The sequence below is a fragment of the Elephas maximus genome, chromosome 5 (genome assembly GCF_024166365.1).
Source record: "Elephas maximus indicus isolate mEleMax1 chromosome 5, mEleMax1 primary haplotype, whole genome shotgun sequence".
NCBI lineage: Eukaryota > Metazoa > Chordata > Mammalia > Proboscidea > Elephantidae > Elephas > Elephas maximus.
Genome location: NC_064823.1, coordinates 85,559,287 through 85,578,374, shown reverse-complemented (window position 1 = coordinate 85,578,374; position 19,088 = coordinate 85,559,287). Strand labels below are relative to the sequence as shown.

The window sequence follows — 19,088 nt, the reverse complement described above, 5'->3', positions numbered from 1 at the left end:
CACAACTGAAATAATGTTTTAGCAAATCAAGACAGGGCAAAAATCTTGGTCTTCTTTTGTTCACTAATATATTCCAATATATTAGTTATATATATTCCAACAACGGAAACCCTGGTGGCATAGTGGTTAAGTGCTACGGCTGCTAACCAAAGGGTCGGCAGTTCAAATCCGCCAGGTGCTCCTTGGAAACTCTATGGGGCAGTTCTACTCTGTCCTATAGGGCCGCTATGAGTCGGAATCGACTCGACGGCACTGGGTTAATATATTCCAAGCACCTAGGATGTGTCTGCCACATAGTAGACTCTGAGTGTAGACTTATTAAACGAATAATGAGTCACAAATTTGGTGGTAATGATAAGCTAAGGAAAGTCTCTTTCTTTGCAGTAGTATCCATTTATTTTCATTCATGGAAACTCTCTTTCTTTGCAATGGTATCCATTTATTTTCATTCATGTAGCCATGCCTAAAGTGACAATTACTAGCTACATCCCCATTAGACACAGGAACACAGAGCAAATGGTACCAGCACAAAATCATTACCTGCTCAACTTAGAGATTTCCCTTGCTCATTCTGGCAGTTTCTCCTCCTCAGCTGAGAGCAACATAGGGATCAAAGTGAGATACAACTGTGCTGCTAGCTGTGGCTGCTGAAATTTAGTTTTCTGTTTGCTAACCCAATTCCTAAGGCTCACAGTCCACATAGTTGAAGACATTTACCTTTGCGTAACCCAGCATTATCATGCGCACCAGGACCACATTTATATGCACACCGAGGGACTCATCGTGGTAAATTTCATTCACCTAGAAACAAAACAGACAATTTCTAAAAGAAAGGTAACAGAAAGGATTTCATGAGATCTGCAACATTTAAGGGATCAGTCATAAAATCACCACCAGAACTGGAATCAAATCACATTTTGTTTTTCCTCATTTAGTTTAAGCTGAAATCTAAAATGAAGTTATTTATCTTTAGCTTTGTAACAATCCTTGAATATTATATGAATCAATTCTGTAAAGCCCACAGTATTATCTATATTAAAAAAAGGGCTTCATGAAACAATTAGAGTGCTAAAAACAGTCCACGTATGCTTCAAATCACTTATAATAGTCACCAAAAGCAACCACACATGGATGACTCTGGCAAAGCATCTACCAGGAGTTAGTGGCCACAGCCACAAAGGAGGAGAAAAACAGACAGCATGCACTTGCCTGCTGGGTGCCAGTGTCACTGCCAAGGGTGCTATGTTCCACTGGTGGAGCTCATGCAGATGGGGCTGGTGTGCAGGAGTTGTGGTGGTCTTTCGGGGGGCCAGCAAGCTTTTAAGGGGCCTTCCAGTGTTCTTCATAAATGGAGAAGCTGGGACAATGATTATTTATCAACAGTTTAAAAGTTCTTCAATATTTGAATTACTAATGTGTAGTCACATAAGTAATTCAAATATTGAAGGACAAATCAGCCCTGGATATAGCTCAGAAGAGTCAAGTTGCATGACTGATTTATTTGCTTTAAAGTTAGGTTAAAACCCAGTGCCCTCGAGTCAATTCCGACTCATAGCGACCCTATAGGATGGAGTAGAACTGCCCCATAGAGTTTCCAAGGAGCACCTGGCGGATTCGAACTGCCGATCCTTTGGTTATTAGAACATCTAAAAGTAATTTGGTATACTTTAAAATCACAGATATTGGAATTAAAGCAGCCTCAGAGGCCACAGTCCAACTTCGTCTTATACAGATAAGGAAGATGAAGCTGGGTAGAGATTAAGAGATGAGCAAAAGCACACAGCAATTTATTGGCAGATATGACTCTAAAGTGGACTGTAATCTGTATTTCCTGACTAAGCTTAACTGTGCTGATGCGGAACCTGTACATAGACCAAAAAGCATTCGTTCAAACAGAATAAGGGGATACTACGTGGTTTAAAGTCAGGAAAGGTGTGCGTCACGGCTGTACATTTTCACTGTATTTACTCAATCTGTATGCTAAGCAAACAATCCAAGAAGCTGGACTACATGAAGAACTCAGCATCAGGTTTCGAGAAAGATTCCATAACAACCTGCGATATGCAGATGACACAACCTTGCTTGCTGAAAGTGAAGAGGACTTGAAGCACTTACTGAAGAAAGTCAAAGACTACGGCCTTCAGTATGGATTACACTTTAACACAGGAAAAATAAAAATCCTCACAACTGGACCAATAAGCAACATGATGAACAATGGAGAAAAGATTGAAGTTGTCAAGGATTTCATTTTACTTGGATCCACAATCAATGCCCATGGAACCAAGAGTCAAGAAATCAAATGACACATTGCCTTGGGCAAATCTGCTGCAAAAGATCTCTTTAAAGTGTTAAAAAAGCAAATATTTCACTTTAAGGACTAAGTGCTCCTGACCCAAGCCATGGCGTTTTCAGTCACCCCCACTCTCATGAGAACGCTGGACGATGAAAAAACGAGACTGAAGAAGAACTGATGCCTTTGAATTATGATGTTTGCAAAGAATACTGAATATACCATGGACTGCCAGAAGAACCAACAAATCTGTCTCGGAAGAAGTATAGACAGGACGCTCATTAGAAGCAAGGATGGCCAGACTTTGTCTCACACACTTCGGACATGTTATCAGAAGGGATTGGTCCCTTGAGAAGGACATCATGTTTCGTAAAGTAGAGGGTCAGCAAAGACCCTCAAGGAGTTGGATTGACACAGTGGCTGCAACAATGGGCTCAAGCATAACAACAATTGTAAGGATGGCGCAGGACCAGGAAGCGTTTTATTCTGTTGTACACAGGGTCGCTATGAGTCAGAATAGACTCAATTGCACCTAACAACAACAATGACAAAGACGACAAGGTATGGTTTAACAATATAAAATTTAGAGTTCTTTTAAGTTGAAAAACACATACACAAATACTTAACCACATTTACAAATACACATACACATAAAGAACGGTAACAACCAATTTAACAGCTGCTCAAGGTAAGCCAAGACATGGGGGAAAGTCTGTAATGTTCGCTTGCATGGTATAGGTGTTCAGGCAGGTTGCTCATATTTTCTCAGTATAGGCCAGAGCACACCTAATGTGGAACTTGGTACACCTGAGTTCATTTTTCTGTGCTGTTGTATAAAAGAGGCACTGACAGACTCAAACACATACAGAGAGGAGCAAAGAGCCTAGCAAATGGACCTAGAAAAGGTGTCATATAAAAAATATTTGGGGAAATGTAGTGATTAAGAGCCTGGACACCAAAATCTAATAGTTTCAGTAGAACCTCTGGCTCAACTCCTAACTGGTTGTGTGTCTTTATCTTTCTGGCCCTAGATCAAATGGATATGATAACAACACTGCCTTGTTGGGTAAAATTAGAATTAAAAGAGTTAACTCATGAAAAAGAATTGCTCAAAAAATGATGAGTGTGAGAAAATGAGATGTTTAAAAACACTGAAGTGTAGGAGGTGAAAAGAAGAACTTAGAATGAAGACTTAATAGCTGCCATATCGAAGAGGGGTTAGAATTATTCTGTGTATCTATAGAAAATACAGGTAAAATTCATGGGTTCATATTATTAAATGGATAGATTTCAGCTCAATCAATATAAAGAAAAATTGAATGCTGGACAAAAAAGATATCATTTTTTATGGCCTTTTTGATCATAGGCTGATTCTCTTATCTTACTTCATACCTCATACTGCCTAAGAGAAAATGGAACTCTTCCATCCTTTTGTGGGTTAATTATCTCATAAGAAATTCCCAACATTAAAATGTCAATAAAAGTAAAAAGTCCTGAAGTCAAGTCTGTCACTAACACACTCATTCAAAAATTCATGGACTTGGGTAGGTTTCATCCCAAGAGACTTCTTATAAAGCAGCTGTTTGAATTAGAAACACTGTTTTACATATAAATTAGTGACATTTTTTAAATTTAGCTTAATGTAGTTGAAATGTAAATGGATTGAATGTAAAAAAAAAAGAGGTTAAAATGTTAGTAAATAAACAAAATAGAGGAACAATAAAATTTAAAACTTGAGAAAAGTAATTAGGTAGAAAAAGTAAACTAATTTCTGGAGAATGCAAGAGTAGTGGCAGCCAGGAGACACTTAGAAACTATTGCAGAAAAGTAGTACCAATTATACTATTAAATGTCATAGGAAACACCCACCTCAGAAAATGATAGAGCCATAAAGCAAGAGAAAGGCGGGAATAATGACAAATAACTTCGAATATTTTAGTTAGGATAAAATGTACATATACTGAAACCAAAACCAAACCCGTTGTTGTCAACCTGATTCCGACTCATAGCAACCCCACAGGACAGAGTAGATAAAATCATCCTGAATCAGTAAATTCATTAGTACTCGGTGCATTTTAAAATCAGCACAGTTCCATTAAAGGATAATGGCCAAAGAATGCATGTTTCAAAACGCAGGATTAGATTACATAGCATTTAAAAAGGACACATTTTTTTTTAAGTCACATTTACCATTCACCAAAAGAAAACCATTATTTAACAAAATCCACTATTATGCCAGTAAAAAATAAAATCAGTTATGGAATGCTCTGAGTCAGCCCACACTTGTGAAATTGCTATGGGGTATATGGGTAGAAATAATTAAATATAAGGGAATAATATTTTCACATAGCAGAAAGTACACTCTCGATATAGAAAATCAATAGGTATTAGGTATCTATTTTGTGCAAAGCACTGTATCTCATTTATTATTTTGTTTTTCAGTCTTAAAAAAAGTTGCTTCCTATACACTATTCACTTTTAATATACCCTTCGTAATTGGCTACTTTCATCTTGCCAGGCCTGTCAATAGGGGTGCCCTAACTCTGAGACCTAATGAGTATAAGAGTTGGAGAAATAATACAGCACCACAGGATTAACCCGTTGCCGTCAACACAGGATTAGATTAAAAAAAAAAAATTTAGATACCCAAAATTCTAAATTCTGGTCTCAGCTCTGCCACCTAAAACGAAGCGGCTTTGGGCAGGTCACTTAACCTCTTTGAGCTTGTTTTCTCATTGGCAAACTGAAATTGTACTGCCTTACAGAGTTGTTCAAGCAAAATACCACACAGCTACACTCAGCCAAATACAAACCACTTCCACATATACCTGCCTAGCCATGCAAAAAATTGTAAAGATTTATAGATGTATTTTCATATTCTACCTCAAAAGAGCAATAAAAACATCTGAAAGGGGTTTCAAGGCTCTTTTACTTGAAATTTATGAAATATCAGTTATTGAAATATATAGCAAATAAAATACTGGAAAAGCCTTTGAGAGTTTTAATTTTTTTTTTCCCCAAACGATGCAGTTTAAATGCTGTAGAAAAGCCCTTTCCAGCAGATGGCAGTATGTGCACATTTTAAACATGGATAACGGAAAAGATGCCTAATGAACCTGAATGTATCGACACACTAGTCTATATGTCTGCCTTTTCCTATATTTACACATAAATAAATTTTCTTCCACAAAGATAAATAAAAAATTAAAAAATAATATAACCTGAGGAAAATCTTCCTTTGAATCCCTTTCGCATTTGACTCTTAAAAAAGCAAACAAATAGTAAATATTTATCTAGTTTTTTGTTTTTGTTACTTGATTAAAACATCATATAAAAGGCATAAACAAATCCTACGATCTGGCAACAAAGTAATCACAAATTTTAACAGTCAATAAATGACACACCCATCCCCACCCCCCACCCCCCCCCCCCCCAAAAAAAAACGTTGTGGTCGAGTCTATTCCGACTCATAGCGACCCTACAGGACAGAGTAGTACTGCCCCCAATAGAGTTTCCAAGGAGCACCTGGTTAGTTTGAACTGTCCACCTTTGGGTTAGCAGCCATAGCTCTTAACCGCTATGCCACAGGGGTTTCCAAATAAGAACTAAAAGCATATCACACTGGATTAACCATGTGAATCCGTCAAAATGATATTTGTTAAGAAAGTATTTTTATAAATTATAGTGACAGGGAAAGCAGTATTTTCCTAAACAGCCACATCAACAAACAAAAACAACAGCTAATATTACACAGGGCTTTCCAGGTTCCAGGCACTGTTCTAAACACTTTGCTTATGTTAATTCAAAATACTCCTTGCCGCCTGTTAGAGGTATTATGATTATGTGTATTTCACATCTGAAGAAACTGAAGCTCAGTGAAATTAATTAACTTGCCCAAGGGCACACAGCTAGTAGATAAAGCAAGGGATGAAAATCCAGGCATTCTGACTCCATCCAGAGTCAGTAGTTTTAACCATTTTGCTATAGTTCCACTGACTTGCAGATCATAGCAAGTCACTATGCACAAAAGATCTGGTTTTACAATAATCCATATTCCTGAGTTTAAGAAATTGGTGTGGAAACACATTGAGAAGGATAACTTAAAAACCTCACTTGTTTTTCATAATCTTCAGGTGAACTTTAAAGAAAAGAGGAGTTGGACTCTGAATTGAATATGAATAAGGATCTCTTGATAGATATAATAGTATTTCAAAAACTATCAAGAAAAAAATAAAGAGGAGCTAGAGCAGACTGCTGGAAAAACTGAGGGAGAAAGGAAAAGATAAGGTTGACATTATAACTTGCGTTTTGGGTTGTAAGAAAAGCATTAAGCACGAACCATTCTAAGAGGTCATGTATTTGACACTACACAAGGCAAATCAAAGAATGCCTATGCAAAACTGATTTCCTTTCACCATGTGAGCTGATCCACTGGACCATGGGTAGATTTTCTATGAGGTGTCCAGGGTTGAGCCCAGAGTCTTTATTAAATTACCTAAAAGAAGGGGTAAACAGAATATTTCAATTTTCAGATGACCTTAAATTGGAAAGGGTTGCCAATGATGTGAGAGGAAAAAAAAAAAAAAGGTAAAATCAAATCAAGTATTCCTTTCCTTGAAAGGAAAATTCCTTCCAGGTTTGTTCCCGGACAGGACAATTTCTCCCAGGACATTTCCCTGGCAGGACAATCTGACCTGCTTTGTCTGACTAGCTGATGAACAGCTTTGTCTGGGCTCAACAAAGCAACAGTCATTTTTCCTTCAGATGGATGGATTAGGTCTTTAGAGGCAGTATAGCTCAGTGGTTAAGGACACAGAGTGGTTGGATTTGATCATGGCTATTTTTTATGTAAACTTGGTCATATTACTTAATGTCTGTGATGCAGCTTCCTCATCTGTAAAATGGGATGGTAACAGTCGCCCTCCTTATAGGAACGCTGCAAGGAATAAATGAGCTGGTACATGTAAAGTACTTAGAATGAATGTTGCCTCGCTATTGCAAATACTAAAAAAATTGTTAGCCATCATCATCATTATTATTCATATAGAAGCAAATAATTAATACATATATATGATTTTAATATATGATTTTTGGTTACCTGAAGATAAACAACCAATGACATGATCAAAAAAAAAAAAAAAAAACCGTTGCTGTCCAGTTGATTCTGACTCATAGCGACCCTATAGGACAGAGTAGAATTGCCCCATAGGGTTTCCAAGGAGCAGGTGGTGGATTTGAACTGCCGATCTTTTGGTTAGCAGCCAAGCTCTAAAACACTCTGCCACCTGGGCTCCTGGTGATATGATATGCTAGCCTGGGTGATTCTGGTTGGACTTAAAAAAAAAAACCTGAAATGGACTTGGAAAAAAATATAACTTTGTCCATGACTCTCTCTTTTAGAGCTAAAATTCAAGCTAAAAGTTCCACGCACGTACCCATTCAGATTATCAATCCCGTCCTCTATATCCCATTTTCTTAGAGTAGGGAGTTGTTTCCCAACTTGCCAATTCCTGTTCTTTCATCTCCAATCTCATGCTAATGATAACTTCTGTTTCTTAACTACTCATCAAATATTTACTGAACAGTGGCTATGTGCCCAAGTGTTCTAGGAGTGGGAATTGAATAGTAAACAAGTATAAGTCCTATTCTCATGATGTACATATTCCAATGGGGAAAATTGACTATTCACATGGAATAATAAATAAAGATATGGAGATAAGCTCATTTCAGATGAGATTAAGTGCTATGAAGAAGATAAATCTGAGTGAAAGACAGAGGAGGGGAGGGAGAGAAAGGAGCTACATGCTCAATTCTCCTTCATCATGAAAAAATAACCCACCTACAGTGTTTTGATGGATTTGGTACTGTTTGTCACTATATATATCAATGATGCCATTCCTTCTTTGGAGTCTGGGTGGCACAAATAGTTAAGTGCTGGACTACTACCTGAGAGGTTAGTGGTTCAAACCCACCTAGAGGCACCTCAAAGGTCACAGCCTTGAAATCCCTATGGAGCAGCTCTACTCTGCACACTTGGCATTGCCACGAATTGAAATCAACTCAACAGCAACTAACAACAACCACCACTCTTTCTTTAGCAATATGAGCTCTTCTTTCTCTGGCTAATCCATAAATGTTGGTGTTTCTCAAGGTTTTGTTTTCAATACTCTTCTCACACGCTTTCCCTGTAACATTGCATTCATTGCTGTTATTTTATCCAATACCTACAGACTGATGAGTTCCAAATGTTTATATATCTCACACTGACTCATTTCTCTTGTGCTCCAGATCCATCTATTCAAGTCTAGTAACAGACTTACCTAGTTAGATGTCTAGCATACACTTCAAGGTACACTCATCATCTCCCTAAAACCTGTTCTTTTTTTCTGGATATTCTATCACAATCAGAAACAAAATCATCCTTCCTCTTCTTCCATTATAAGGGCCAATCTGTTACCAAATCCTGTGGACATCCCTCAAACCTATCTCCTCCTGTCTACTTCCACACCCAACAACCTGGCATCCATCCAAATCACTTGGATTTCTGCAATAACCTGTTAAAACTTTTGCAAATGATTACATTTGGGTAACCTAAGCCCATTTCAGTAATTTTTTAAAAGGGCAGATAATAAAGGTTAGATGGCTATTTTCAATAAACGTAAGTCTGTCCTTTTATGTTACTTATACCTTTAATGTCTTTAAGTATCAAAAGAATTTCGAGTGGACAAAGAATAGGCAACGCACCTGCAAGGCCTCACAAACTCATCTGGCCTTTGGGAAAATGGAAGCATAAAAGTAGCCCACGTAGAACTGATTCCCTTCCTTGAGAGTGAGTAAGATGATTCAATCAAAAAGCTAAAAAGGCTTTTCTATGTTTTCGGAACCCAGGGGAAATAGAAGCTGGAGTTAAATTGGGAAGGATAAAGTCGGATATATTCTGATACAGGTAGCATAAAATTAAGAATGTGTGAATATAAGGAAGGAAATTTGGGGCTGGGAACCAAAGGAGAAGAGGGAGAGGAAACTGAGAAGCTTCAGTAGAAATCAAAGAGACCCCTGAAGCAGCAGTGTAGATGCTGTGTTATGTCAATTTAACCTGGGCTGTGGGGACTCTCTTCTCTAATGGACACAGTGTAGGATAGTCAAAGGAAGGTGTGCATATTTATATAAGAAGTAGCTAATTTGACTTGTGCTTGCTCTAACCTGCCTCTGTTCAATCCACGATGGGGAAATTAGGCAGTTTGTTGAGGCAAGGAGATGATGTATAAACCACAAGGAGTTTGGAGCAAGACAGACTTCTGGCACTTAAACACCGTGTGTTTATGTTTATAGCATAGTGTCTTACAGAGTCTCTATCTCCCAACTCATTCTAATGCATCCAGGGTTCTCTTTCTGAACACCGAACTCATCAAGTCATTAATCTTAAAAGCCCTTATGGCTCTTCATTAAAAAAAAAAAGAGAGATAAAATTCAAACCCTTTTGCATAGCACATATGATATTTTAAGTTAGCCACAGTTTTTCTGTCCAGCCTCATCTTCCACCGTTTCCTCTCAATTATCCTCAGTCTTACCATACAGACAAACCTCAATGGCCCCAGACACTTCGGGCTAACAATTTCCATATCTTGTTATAAGCTATTCCCCTGTCTTCCAAGACCCATCTTCTATTTTTCAAGCAAGGAAATGCCAATTCATTCTCCAAGGTACAGCTCAAATGGCACATCTTCTATGAATACTTCTTCAACTGACATAGGCATTATTTGCTAACCCAAGTTGCCTTCTTTTCAACTTATGATTCCATAGTACTTTGCAGTTGAATTTTCTGATGCAACTATCCCATTTTATTATTATTATCTGTTAGCTCAACTCATCTGCTAGGATTAGCTCCTTGGGGAAAGGAGCTAAGCTTTATTAGTTTTTGCCTCCCTAGAATCTAACAGAAATCAGCCAGTAGTAGACTGTATATACTATGTGAACAAATACCCAGAGGACTGATTTGAACTCAAATGTAGGAAGTGGACCACAGATCAACCTGTTGACATCAAGTTAATTCCGACTCATAGCGACCTTATAGGACAGAGTAAAAGTGCCCCATAGGGTTTCCAAGGTTGTAAATCTTTACAGAAGCAGAATGTTACATCTTTCTCCCACAGAGCAGATGGTGGCTTTGAACCACCAACCTTTTGGTTAGCAGCTGAGCACTTAACCACTGTGCCACTGTGGCTCTGAATCACATACACTGATGCAAAATAGAAAAACCGCTGCATGATTTGCTTAGGTTGGCTGAACACATATACGCTCCAGACAAATTTGTCTTGCCCTCACATTCAATGTTTACAGAAACACAAATTAAGAAATCAAAAGCAGTGTAGAGATTTAATCACCATTAAGTATTAGTAATCACCCATATTTACTAATCTTTAAATACATCTACTAACGCTTTGTTAGGACCAGAGTACTTCTGAGAAATTTATATTGTAAAAATATGAGGAAGAACAGCCTGCTATATCATGTCCAGATAATACATCTACTTTATTATTAATTCTCTGTCCATCATAAGTAGCCAATTTCAATATATAAAGAATTAGTACATTCTATCTTTTTGATCGTAATTATTAATGATTACCTGAAAGTATAAGCTTTTTGGAGGAGGCATCATTTTAAGTGAACTATTTTATTTTCATTTAGTAAATCCTGAGATTAAGGGGTAGACTCAATTCTTTGCAGGGCACTGAAATTTTTAACAGAAAAAATAGACCCAGAAGGTCACCGATATTCATAGATCTTAGCAAAACAAGTATACCTGCCACAGTCAGCACGGTGATGCTTTCAGAAAACATCTGGCACATTGAAAATGATGCTTTCAGGAAACATCTGGCACACTGAAAAGAAAACACACATGCACATGCCCTCCTAATCATAAAATCTTCCTTATTGCCCCGTGAGAGAGAATCTTAAAATGGATTGCTACCTGGTTTGATTCAATAAGTAACAGAATCCTCATTTCAATTACTTGAATGCTGTAACAAAGCATCAACAAACGTAAACTAAAGACATCAGCATTTTAGTAGTATATAAAATTCCTCAATTTTGTAACTCCTGGCAGTAAAGTTTATGGAGGGAGAGCACTGAATTCCAAAGATGGAGCGAACTATCCAGACTCAAGCCCTGGCTTTGCTACCTACTAGCTGTGTGGGATTATAAACACGTTCAAAGATTTCATGCACATAATTTTTCATAGACCACCTCATCTATGTAAATAGCATGGTAATCCAGCAGAGTGCTCAAACCAGAAAAGTGGAAATCCTTGTGAATTCCTTCCTTTCAGATCCCCCATTGGATCCACCAGTGAGTACTATTGATTCTACCACAAATTCCCCATCATTATTATTATTTTTTTCTTTTATTTGTTATTGTTGTTAGGTGCATAGCGACTCTATGCACAACAGAACGAAACACTGCCTGGTCCTGCGCCATCCTTACAATCACTGTTATGCTTGAGCTCATTGTTGTAGCCACTGTGTCAATCCACCTCGTTGACGGTCTTCCTCTTTTCCACTGACCCTGTACTTTGTCAAGCATGATGTCCTTCCCTAGGGACTGATCCCTCCTGACAACACGTCCAAAGTATGTAAGACGCAGTTTCGCTATTCTTGCTTCTAAGGAGCATTCTAGTTGTACTTCTTCTAAGACAGATTTGTTTGTTCTTTTGGCAGTCCATGGTATATTCAATATTCTTCACCAACACCACAATTCGAAGGTGTCAGCTCTCCTTCAGTCTTCCTTATTCATTGTTCAGCTTTCACATGCGTGTGATGTGATTGAAAACACCATGACTTGGGTCAGGCGCACCCTAGTCTTCAAGGTAACATCTTTGCTCTTCAACACTTTAAAAAGGTCCTTTGCAGCAGATTTACCCAATGCAATGTGTCTTTTGATTTCTTGACTGCTGAAACCCTGGTGGCATAGTGGTTAAGTGCTATGGCTGCTAACCAAAGGGTCGGCAATTCGAATCCGCCAGGTGCTCCTTGGCAACTCTATGGGGCAGTTCTACTCTGCCCTATAGGGTCACTATGAGTTGGAACTGACTCGACGACACTGGGTTTTTGGCTTCCGTGGCTGCTGTGGATCCAAGTAAAATGAAATCCTTGACAACTTCAATCTTTTCTCTGTTTATCCTGATGTTGTTCATTGGTTCAGTTGTGAGGATTTTTGTTTTTTTTATGTTGAGGTGCAATCCATACCGAAGGCTGTGGTTTTTGATCTTCATTAGTAAGTGCTTCAAGTCCTTTTCACTTTCAGCAAGCAAGGTTGTGTCATCTGCATAACACAGGTTGTTAATGAGTCTTCCTCCAATCCTGATGCCCCGTTCTTCTTCATATAGTCCAGCTTCTTGGGTTATTTGCTCAGCATACAGGTTGAATAGGTATGGTAAAAGGATACAACCCTGACGTACACTTTTCCTGACTTTAAACCAATCAGTATCCCCTTGTTCTGTCTGAACAACTGCCTCTTGATCTGTATAAAGGTTCCTCATAAGCACAATTAAGTGTTCTGGAATTCCCATTCTTCGCAATGTTATCCATAATTTGTTATGGTCCACACAGTCGAATGCCTTTGCATAGTCATTATTGCATCATTATTCCATCATTATTGGAATCACCATTCTGCAATTAACCATTATCTCTTACCTAGACATCTACAATTGATTTCCAACTGGTCTGTCTTCATCATCTGTAGGCCTCTTCAATCTATGATTTACAAAGCATGCAGAAGCAGGGTCGAGCCTTCCATGGGTTTCCATTTCATTTAAAATAGAATTCAAGCTTCTCCTGGTTTCTTGCACACTAAGCTCCAACCATGATGAGCTTCTTTTAGTTCCTAAAGCTCATGCCCTCACTTAATGGCTGGCTCCTTCTTTAACATCAAGTCTCAATTTAAATTTTCTCGAGAAAAGACTTTCTTGATAATCACATCTATGCATAACCCCTATCACTCATTTGCCCTGTATTCTCTTTCCCAACAAATTGTTGGTTCCCTGAATAGCTCTTATCATAAGTTGTATTTGTTTTATTTTCCCACCAGCCTGTAATCCCTTGTGGTGCAGGAAACATGTCTTTTATATTTACCACTATATATCTAGTATACATGATTAAAGAAGATACTTGCTAAAAGGCTGAATTAATTAAAATTTTATTGCATGTCTAATATATGTCAGTCTCTGTTTTCAATGTTGTAAACATGGAGCTTAATAAGATACAGTAATTGTATTCAAGGAACAATCTATTAGAGAACCGCTCTCAAGGAATTCATAAATTTTATAAGAAGAGGCTAATAGTTGATCTGGATCTTGATAAATGAAATTTCATAAAAAAATACAGAAGTGGGAAGGCAGAGGGGAAGAAGGGACAATGAAAAGGAGGTAATTTTAGAGACCAAAGAACAGAAGCATACAAGTGGACTGTCACTGCCACGACATCCAGCACTATCCTGATCATTAGAGAGATGGTGAAAAGATGAGATTTTCTGAGGTCGATGTGTCTTATTTTCTCGACCAACAATAGCTACTACCACCAAAATCATATAGAATATGTGAGCTCTTATTTCCTCACCTATAAAGTGAAGGGATTACCTTAAGAAGCTCATTAAGGTCCTTCACGATGTAGAAGCCCACAAATATTGATTTTTCCCTTAAATTATGAGATTCTTAAAAACATGGATCATTGTATTGATGTGTTCAGTAAAAGATTAAATGTTTAAATCCCCAATTTAGGACTGGCAGATCAGTAGCATAAATCTGTGTGTGTGTGTGTGTCTTCTCAATAATGCTGTCACAGGAAAAAGAAAAGCTTATTACTGGAGATGCCTAAAAATTACTGCAATCTCATTTTAAAGCCATATCCATGTGATAATAACATGGAAAAAAAAAAGCCACATACAAGGTTTGGATCCATTTTTTAAATTTTTTCTCCACAAACTGGAACATCTAACACCATCACTGCATAATCCAAGAGACTAATGAAAACTTCTGCATGGAAACAGCATTTCATGTCTATATTGGAATATTTCAAAAACCCATTTTGTTGAATTTTAAACTACTTGGTTTATGATTACCAAGTTGATGTGTATTCACAGAGTACTTACAGCTGAACTAAATGATTCTTGCTTTCTTCCTTTTCTTACAATTTAATTAATAAAATGAACTTATTTAGAATTACTGGATTCTTAAATCACCCTAGGTTAGCAAAATAAGGTCAGGTAACATATTTGATCAACACAAAATTTCAGTACTGTTCATTTTTTTCCATTCCTATGCTTCAGCACTGGCTTAGTCTATCATCTCTCTCTCCTCACGTACTATAATAGTTGGCAGGCTTGTCTGTCTCCAAATCATTCTCCATGTTGTCATCAGAATTCTTATTTTAAGATTGGATCATGTGTTCTCAGCCTTGAATTACTTCTCACTGTCTATAAAATCCAAGCAATGGTTAAGCATTTGGCTGCTAACCGAAAGGTCAGCAGTTCAAACTCACCAGCTTCTCCACGGGAGAAAAGACCTAGCAATCTCCTCCTGTAAAGATTACAGCCTAGAAAACCTTAAGGGTAGTTCTATTTTGTCCTACAGGGCAGCTATAGAGTCGCAATGAGTCAGAATCGACCTGATGGCACACAACAATGACGACAACATTATAAAATCCAGTATGCTCCTTAGCATAGCATTTAAAGTCATCCATAATTTGACCTTAGATAGACTATCATTAAATGACCTAATCTTCCCTTTCTCCTACCTCCTCCACCAGAAAAAGAAGGATATAAATTAAGAAAAGGCTTAAGAAGTCAGAGTGCATGAGTTTATTTATGTCACCTCACTAACTGCAAAGTTGGTCAAGTGATGCATTATCTCGACATCTCTCTGTGTTGCTGCTGTTATTAGTTGCTGTCAAGTTAATTCCAACTCATGACAACCACACATGTTACAGAGTAGAACTGCTCAATAGGGTTTTCTTGGCTGTAATAATAACAGAAGCAGATCACCAGGCCTTTTTTTCCAGGGCTTTTAACTCGTTCTTCCGAGTTCAGTCATGGCCAAAGAAGCAAAACTGGAACAGACCCGAATTTTCAAAATCGGGTGAACCAAAATGATAACCAGAATGGGAAAAATTATGGGCCAAAACCCTGCTACAAACTTAATCTCCCCCTTAGAAAACAAGGGCAGCGTACATGTTTCATAGCAAAAAACTGTCTTACCTGTCAGATTTTCAGCAGAGCTGGAAACAGTGGTGCCCCACTCAAAGACGGTGGGCAACCCTGCCAATAAGCCAATCTCATACACCAGGCTCCTGAAAGGGTTCACTGCACCTCTTCCGAGTCTCCCATTCCAGGGCATAAACTGTAATTTTTTCCATTCCAGTTATCATTCTGGATCACTCAAATTTCAAAACTTTGGGTCTGTTCTGGCTTCGTTTTTTAGGTCATGTGTGAACTGGCCCTGTTTTTTTCTGTAGTACTGCTGGGTAGGTTTGAACCACCAACCTTTAAGTTAGTAAAATCAAACCAAACCCACTGCTGTCGAGTCGATTCCGACTCATAGCGACCCTACAGGACAGAGCAGAACTGCCCCATAGAGTTTTCAGGGAGTGCCTGGCAGATTTGAACTGCTGACCTCTGGGTTGGCAGCTGTAACATTTAACCACCATGCCACCAGGGGTTTCATAGTCGAGCATAAATCATTTGTGCCACCTACAGATCTTTGCTGTGTTACAGGTGAGGGTAAAATGAATTATTCCATGAAAGCGTTTAGTACAGTGCCTAGCACATAGCTGTTGTTGCTGTTGGGTGCTATCAAGTTGATTCCGACCCAGTGGTGAGCCCATGTGACAGAGGAGAATTGCCCCATTGAGTTTCCTAAGCTGTAATCTTTACAGAAGCTGACCACCACCTCTTTCTCACATGGAGACACTGGATAGGTTTATATTTCCAACCTTTTGGTTAGCAGCCTATCACTTAATCATTGCACCACCAGGGTTCCTCAAGCATATTGCAGTCTCCCAGTAAATGTGAGATATTACTATTGTCATAAAAATTCTACTTCTGCCTCAAGTAATTACTCACTGTTCTCCTTTCACACTATGTACATTCAAGATCTGTGATTTTACCTATGTGGTTCCCTCATATGAATGCATTCTCTCTTTTTGCTCCCTAAAAAATTCTGTTCAACCTCATAGCCTGATCACTTGCCAACTCCTAGGTCACATTTTTCTAGATCCCTCCAGGTGGAAATTAATACTTCCTCATGCTATCTCAACTCTTTATAGCTATTGTTCTTATATCATGCCTTATAAAATATGTATTGCTCTGTACGACATTTTACACAGCAAGACTTTAATCATGTTAGAGGAAGAACCCATGTCTTATTCTTCTTTATATCCTCCCAGTGTCTTAAACACAGTAAACTCTCATCTAGTGCTGATTCTCATCCTTCTCTATATCCTCCCAATGCCTTAAACATAGTAAGCTCTCATCTAGTGTTAACTCGATGACTGGTTTCTAAAAACAGAACTAAACAAAGAAGAGAAAACCTCCCTGGGGATTTATATACCAAAAAACCCACTGTCCTGAGGACAGGAACCATTCCCAAAGCCAACTCTTCAGACAGGAATTGGACTGGACAATGGGTTGGAGAGGGGTGCTGGTAAGGAGTGAGCTTCTTGGATCAGGTGGACACCTGAGACTATGTTGGCATCTCCTGCCTGGAGGGGAGATGAGAGGGTGGAGGGGGTTAGAAGCTGGCGAAATGGACACGAAAAGAGAGAGTGGAGGGAGGGAATGGGCTGTCTCATTAGGGGGAGAGCAATTGGGAATATGTAGCAAGGTGTATATAAATTTTTGTGTGAGAGACTGACTTGATTTGTAAACTTTCACTTAAAGCATAATGAAAATTAAAAAAAAAAAACATTGTCTTTGAGTCCGTTATGACTCATAATGACCCTATAGGACAGAGTATAACCGCCCCTAGGGTTTCTAATCTCTACTAAATCTCTGTAATCTCTACAGAAGCAGATTGCCACATCTTTCTTCCACGGAGTGTCTGGTGGGTTTGAACTGCTGACCTTTTGATTAGCAGATAAGCACTTTAATCACTGCACCATCAGGGCTCCTGGGGAGTTGTACAGTCATCATAGATCTTCATTTTTTTATTTTGCATCATTTTCCTTCATGAAACTTACAGTCTTATACTAAATGTTGTCCAGAGCTTTGCCTGAATTCTTATCATCCATCTCCAAAGATCTAACTTCTACCTAACATTAAAGTCAAGTTGAAGTATACCATTTTCATATCTGTGGCACAAAGAACTTGGTTTGTCCCTTTGACTCTCTTTTCTAAAAATAACCCAAACATTCAAGATAAGCTTTGTTTTCCAAGTAGGGGCTACAACAGAGGCTCCACACCTAGAGAACTAACTTCAGTAAGGGAGGGGGTCCTAATGCAGTCATGCATATTCACTGAGTCCCAATGACTAATCGACCCAGGACCTTGAAGTGCTCTCTTTGGGGCTCCCTGGATTGGTGAGAATATGCATGCACAGGAGGAGTGGCATGTCCCTGGGGACAATGGAGGACCTTGCTACGAACTCTCCCAGACCTTACTTGATGTGTCCTATGTTTATATTCTTTCTGGTTATGATAAATGGGTAACTGTAAGTATAAGTAGTAGTTTCCATGAGTTCTGTGACTCATTCTAGTGAATTATCAAACCCACTGGGGACACTGAGAACCAGTAGAGAAGCTGGCATTTGTCTATTTGGCAGGAACTGGAAGGACAGAATCCTAATTGTACAGACCCAACTCTGGGTGGCTAGGGTCAGACAGAGAAAGTGCCACATAGGTGGCTAACGTCAGAATGATGAAATGGGAAAGTGGGGATGTAAGTTTGGAAATTAGTCTCATGTCAGCTTTTATTCATACAACATTCTTCTTGATTTCCCTACTTCAAAGACATTTCTAATCCACTTTAAGTAACCAAAACCAAAACAGTTGCCACTTGGTCGATTCTAACACATGGCAACCCCATGTGTTTCAGGGAAGAACTGTGCTCCACAGGGTTTTCAATGGCTGTGATCTTTTGGAAGTAGATTTCCAGGCCTTTCTTCCCAGGAACCTCTAGGTGGATTCCAACCACCAACCTTTTGGTTAGCAGGTAAGAACTTAAGCTTTTTAGGGACACTTTCCCATATAGTAGCCCATCTATATTTCCTTTCAGTCAATTAGCATTCTATATTGCATTATACTTATTTATTTATAAACCTCAACTTCCCTAGTCAAATGTATGACCCTCAAGGAAGGAAAACATCTATATTATAAACGAAAGTTCAGTGCTTGAGCAACAGGGTGCGTAAGAGGGCTATTTACTGAGAAAGGGTAGGATAAGTAGGTAAGACTCATTCATTTGTTGCTGTAAAATCTGAAAGTATCTGAAAGAGAACTGCACTGAAACAAAAAATGTTTAAGTAAGTCTTATCAAACTATACATTAAAAATGTTTATTCTATTGTATGTAAGTTATACTGTAATATAGGTTGCTTTCAAAAATAATGCTCTACATTTAATAGACAATAGATAAGTGGTAACTTTGGTGAAGGGTAAGACAGTGCACAATACTGGGGAAGCTAGCACAACCTGTACAAGGCAAGGTCATGGAAGCTCCACAGACACATCCAAACTCCCTAAGGGACAAAATTGCTGGGCTGAGGGCTGTGGTGACCATGGTCTTGGTGAACATCTGGCTCAATTGGCATAACA

The 19,088-nt window shown here is 38.5% G+C and overlaps 1 protein-coding gene across 2 annotated transcripts in view; it reads right to left on the bottom strand.

Annotated features, from left to right (window-relative positions):
- ADAMTS3 (ADAM metallopeptidase with thrombospondin type 1 motif 3) overlaps positions 1–19,088 on the bottom strand; it is a 308,238-nt gene that overhangs the window by 47,452 nt on the left and 241,698 nt on the right. For both annotated transcript variants that reach the window (XM_049886045.1, XM_049886046.1), the window contains exon 6: positions 718–801. In XM_049886045.1, the coding sequence (XP_049742002.1) occupies positions 718–801 (84 nt within the window). The remainder of the gene's footprint in view (positions 1–717; positions 802–19,088) is intronic.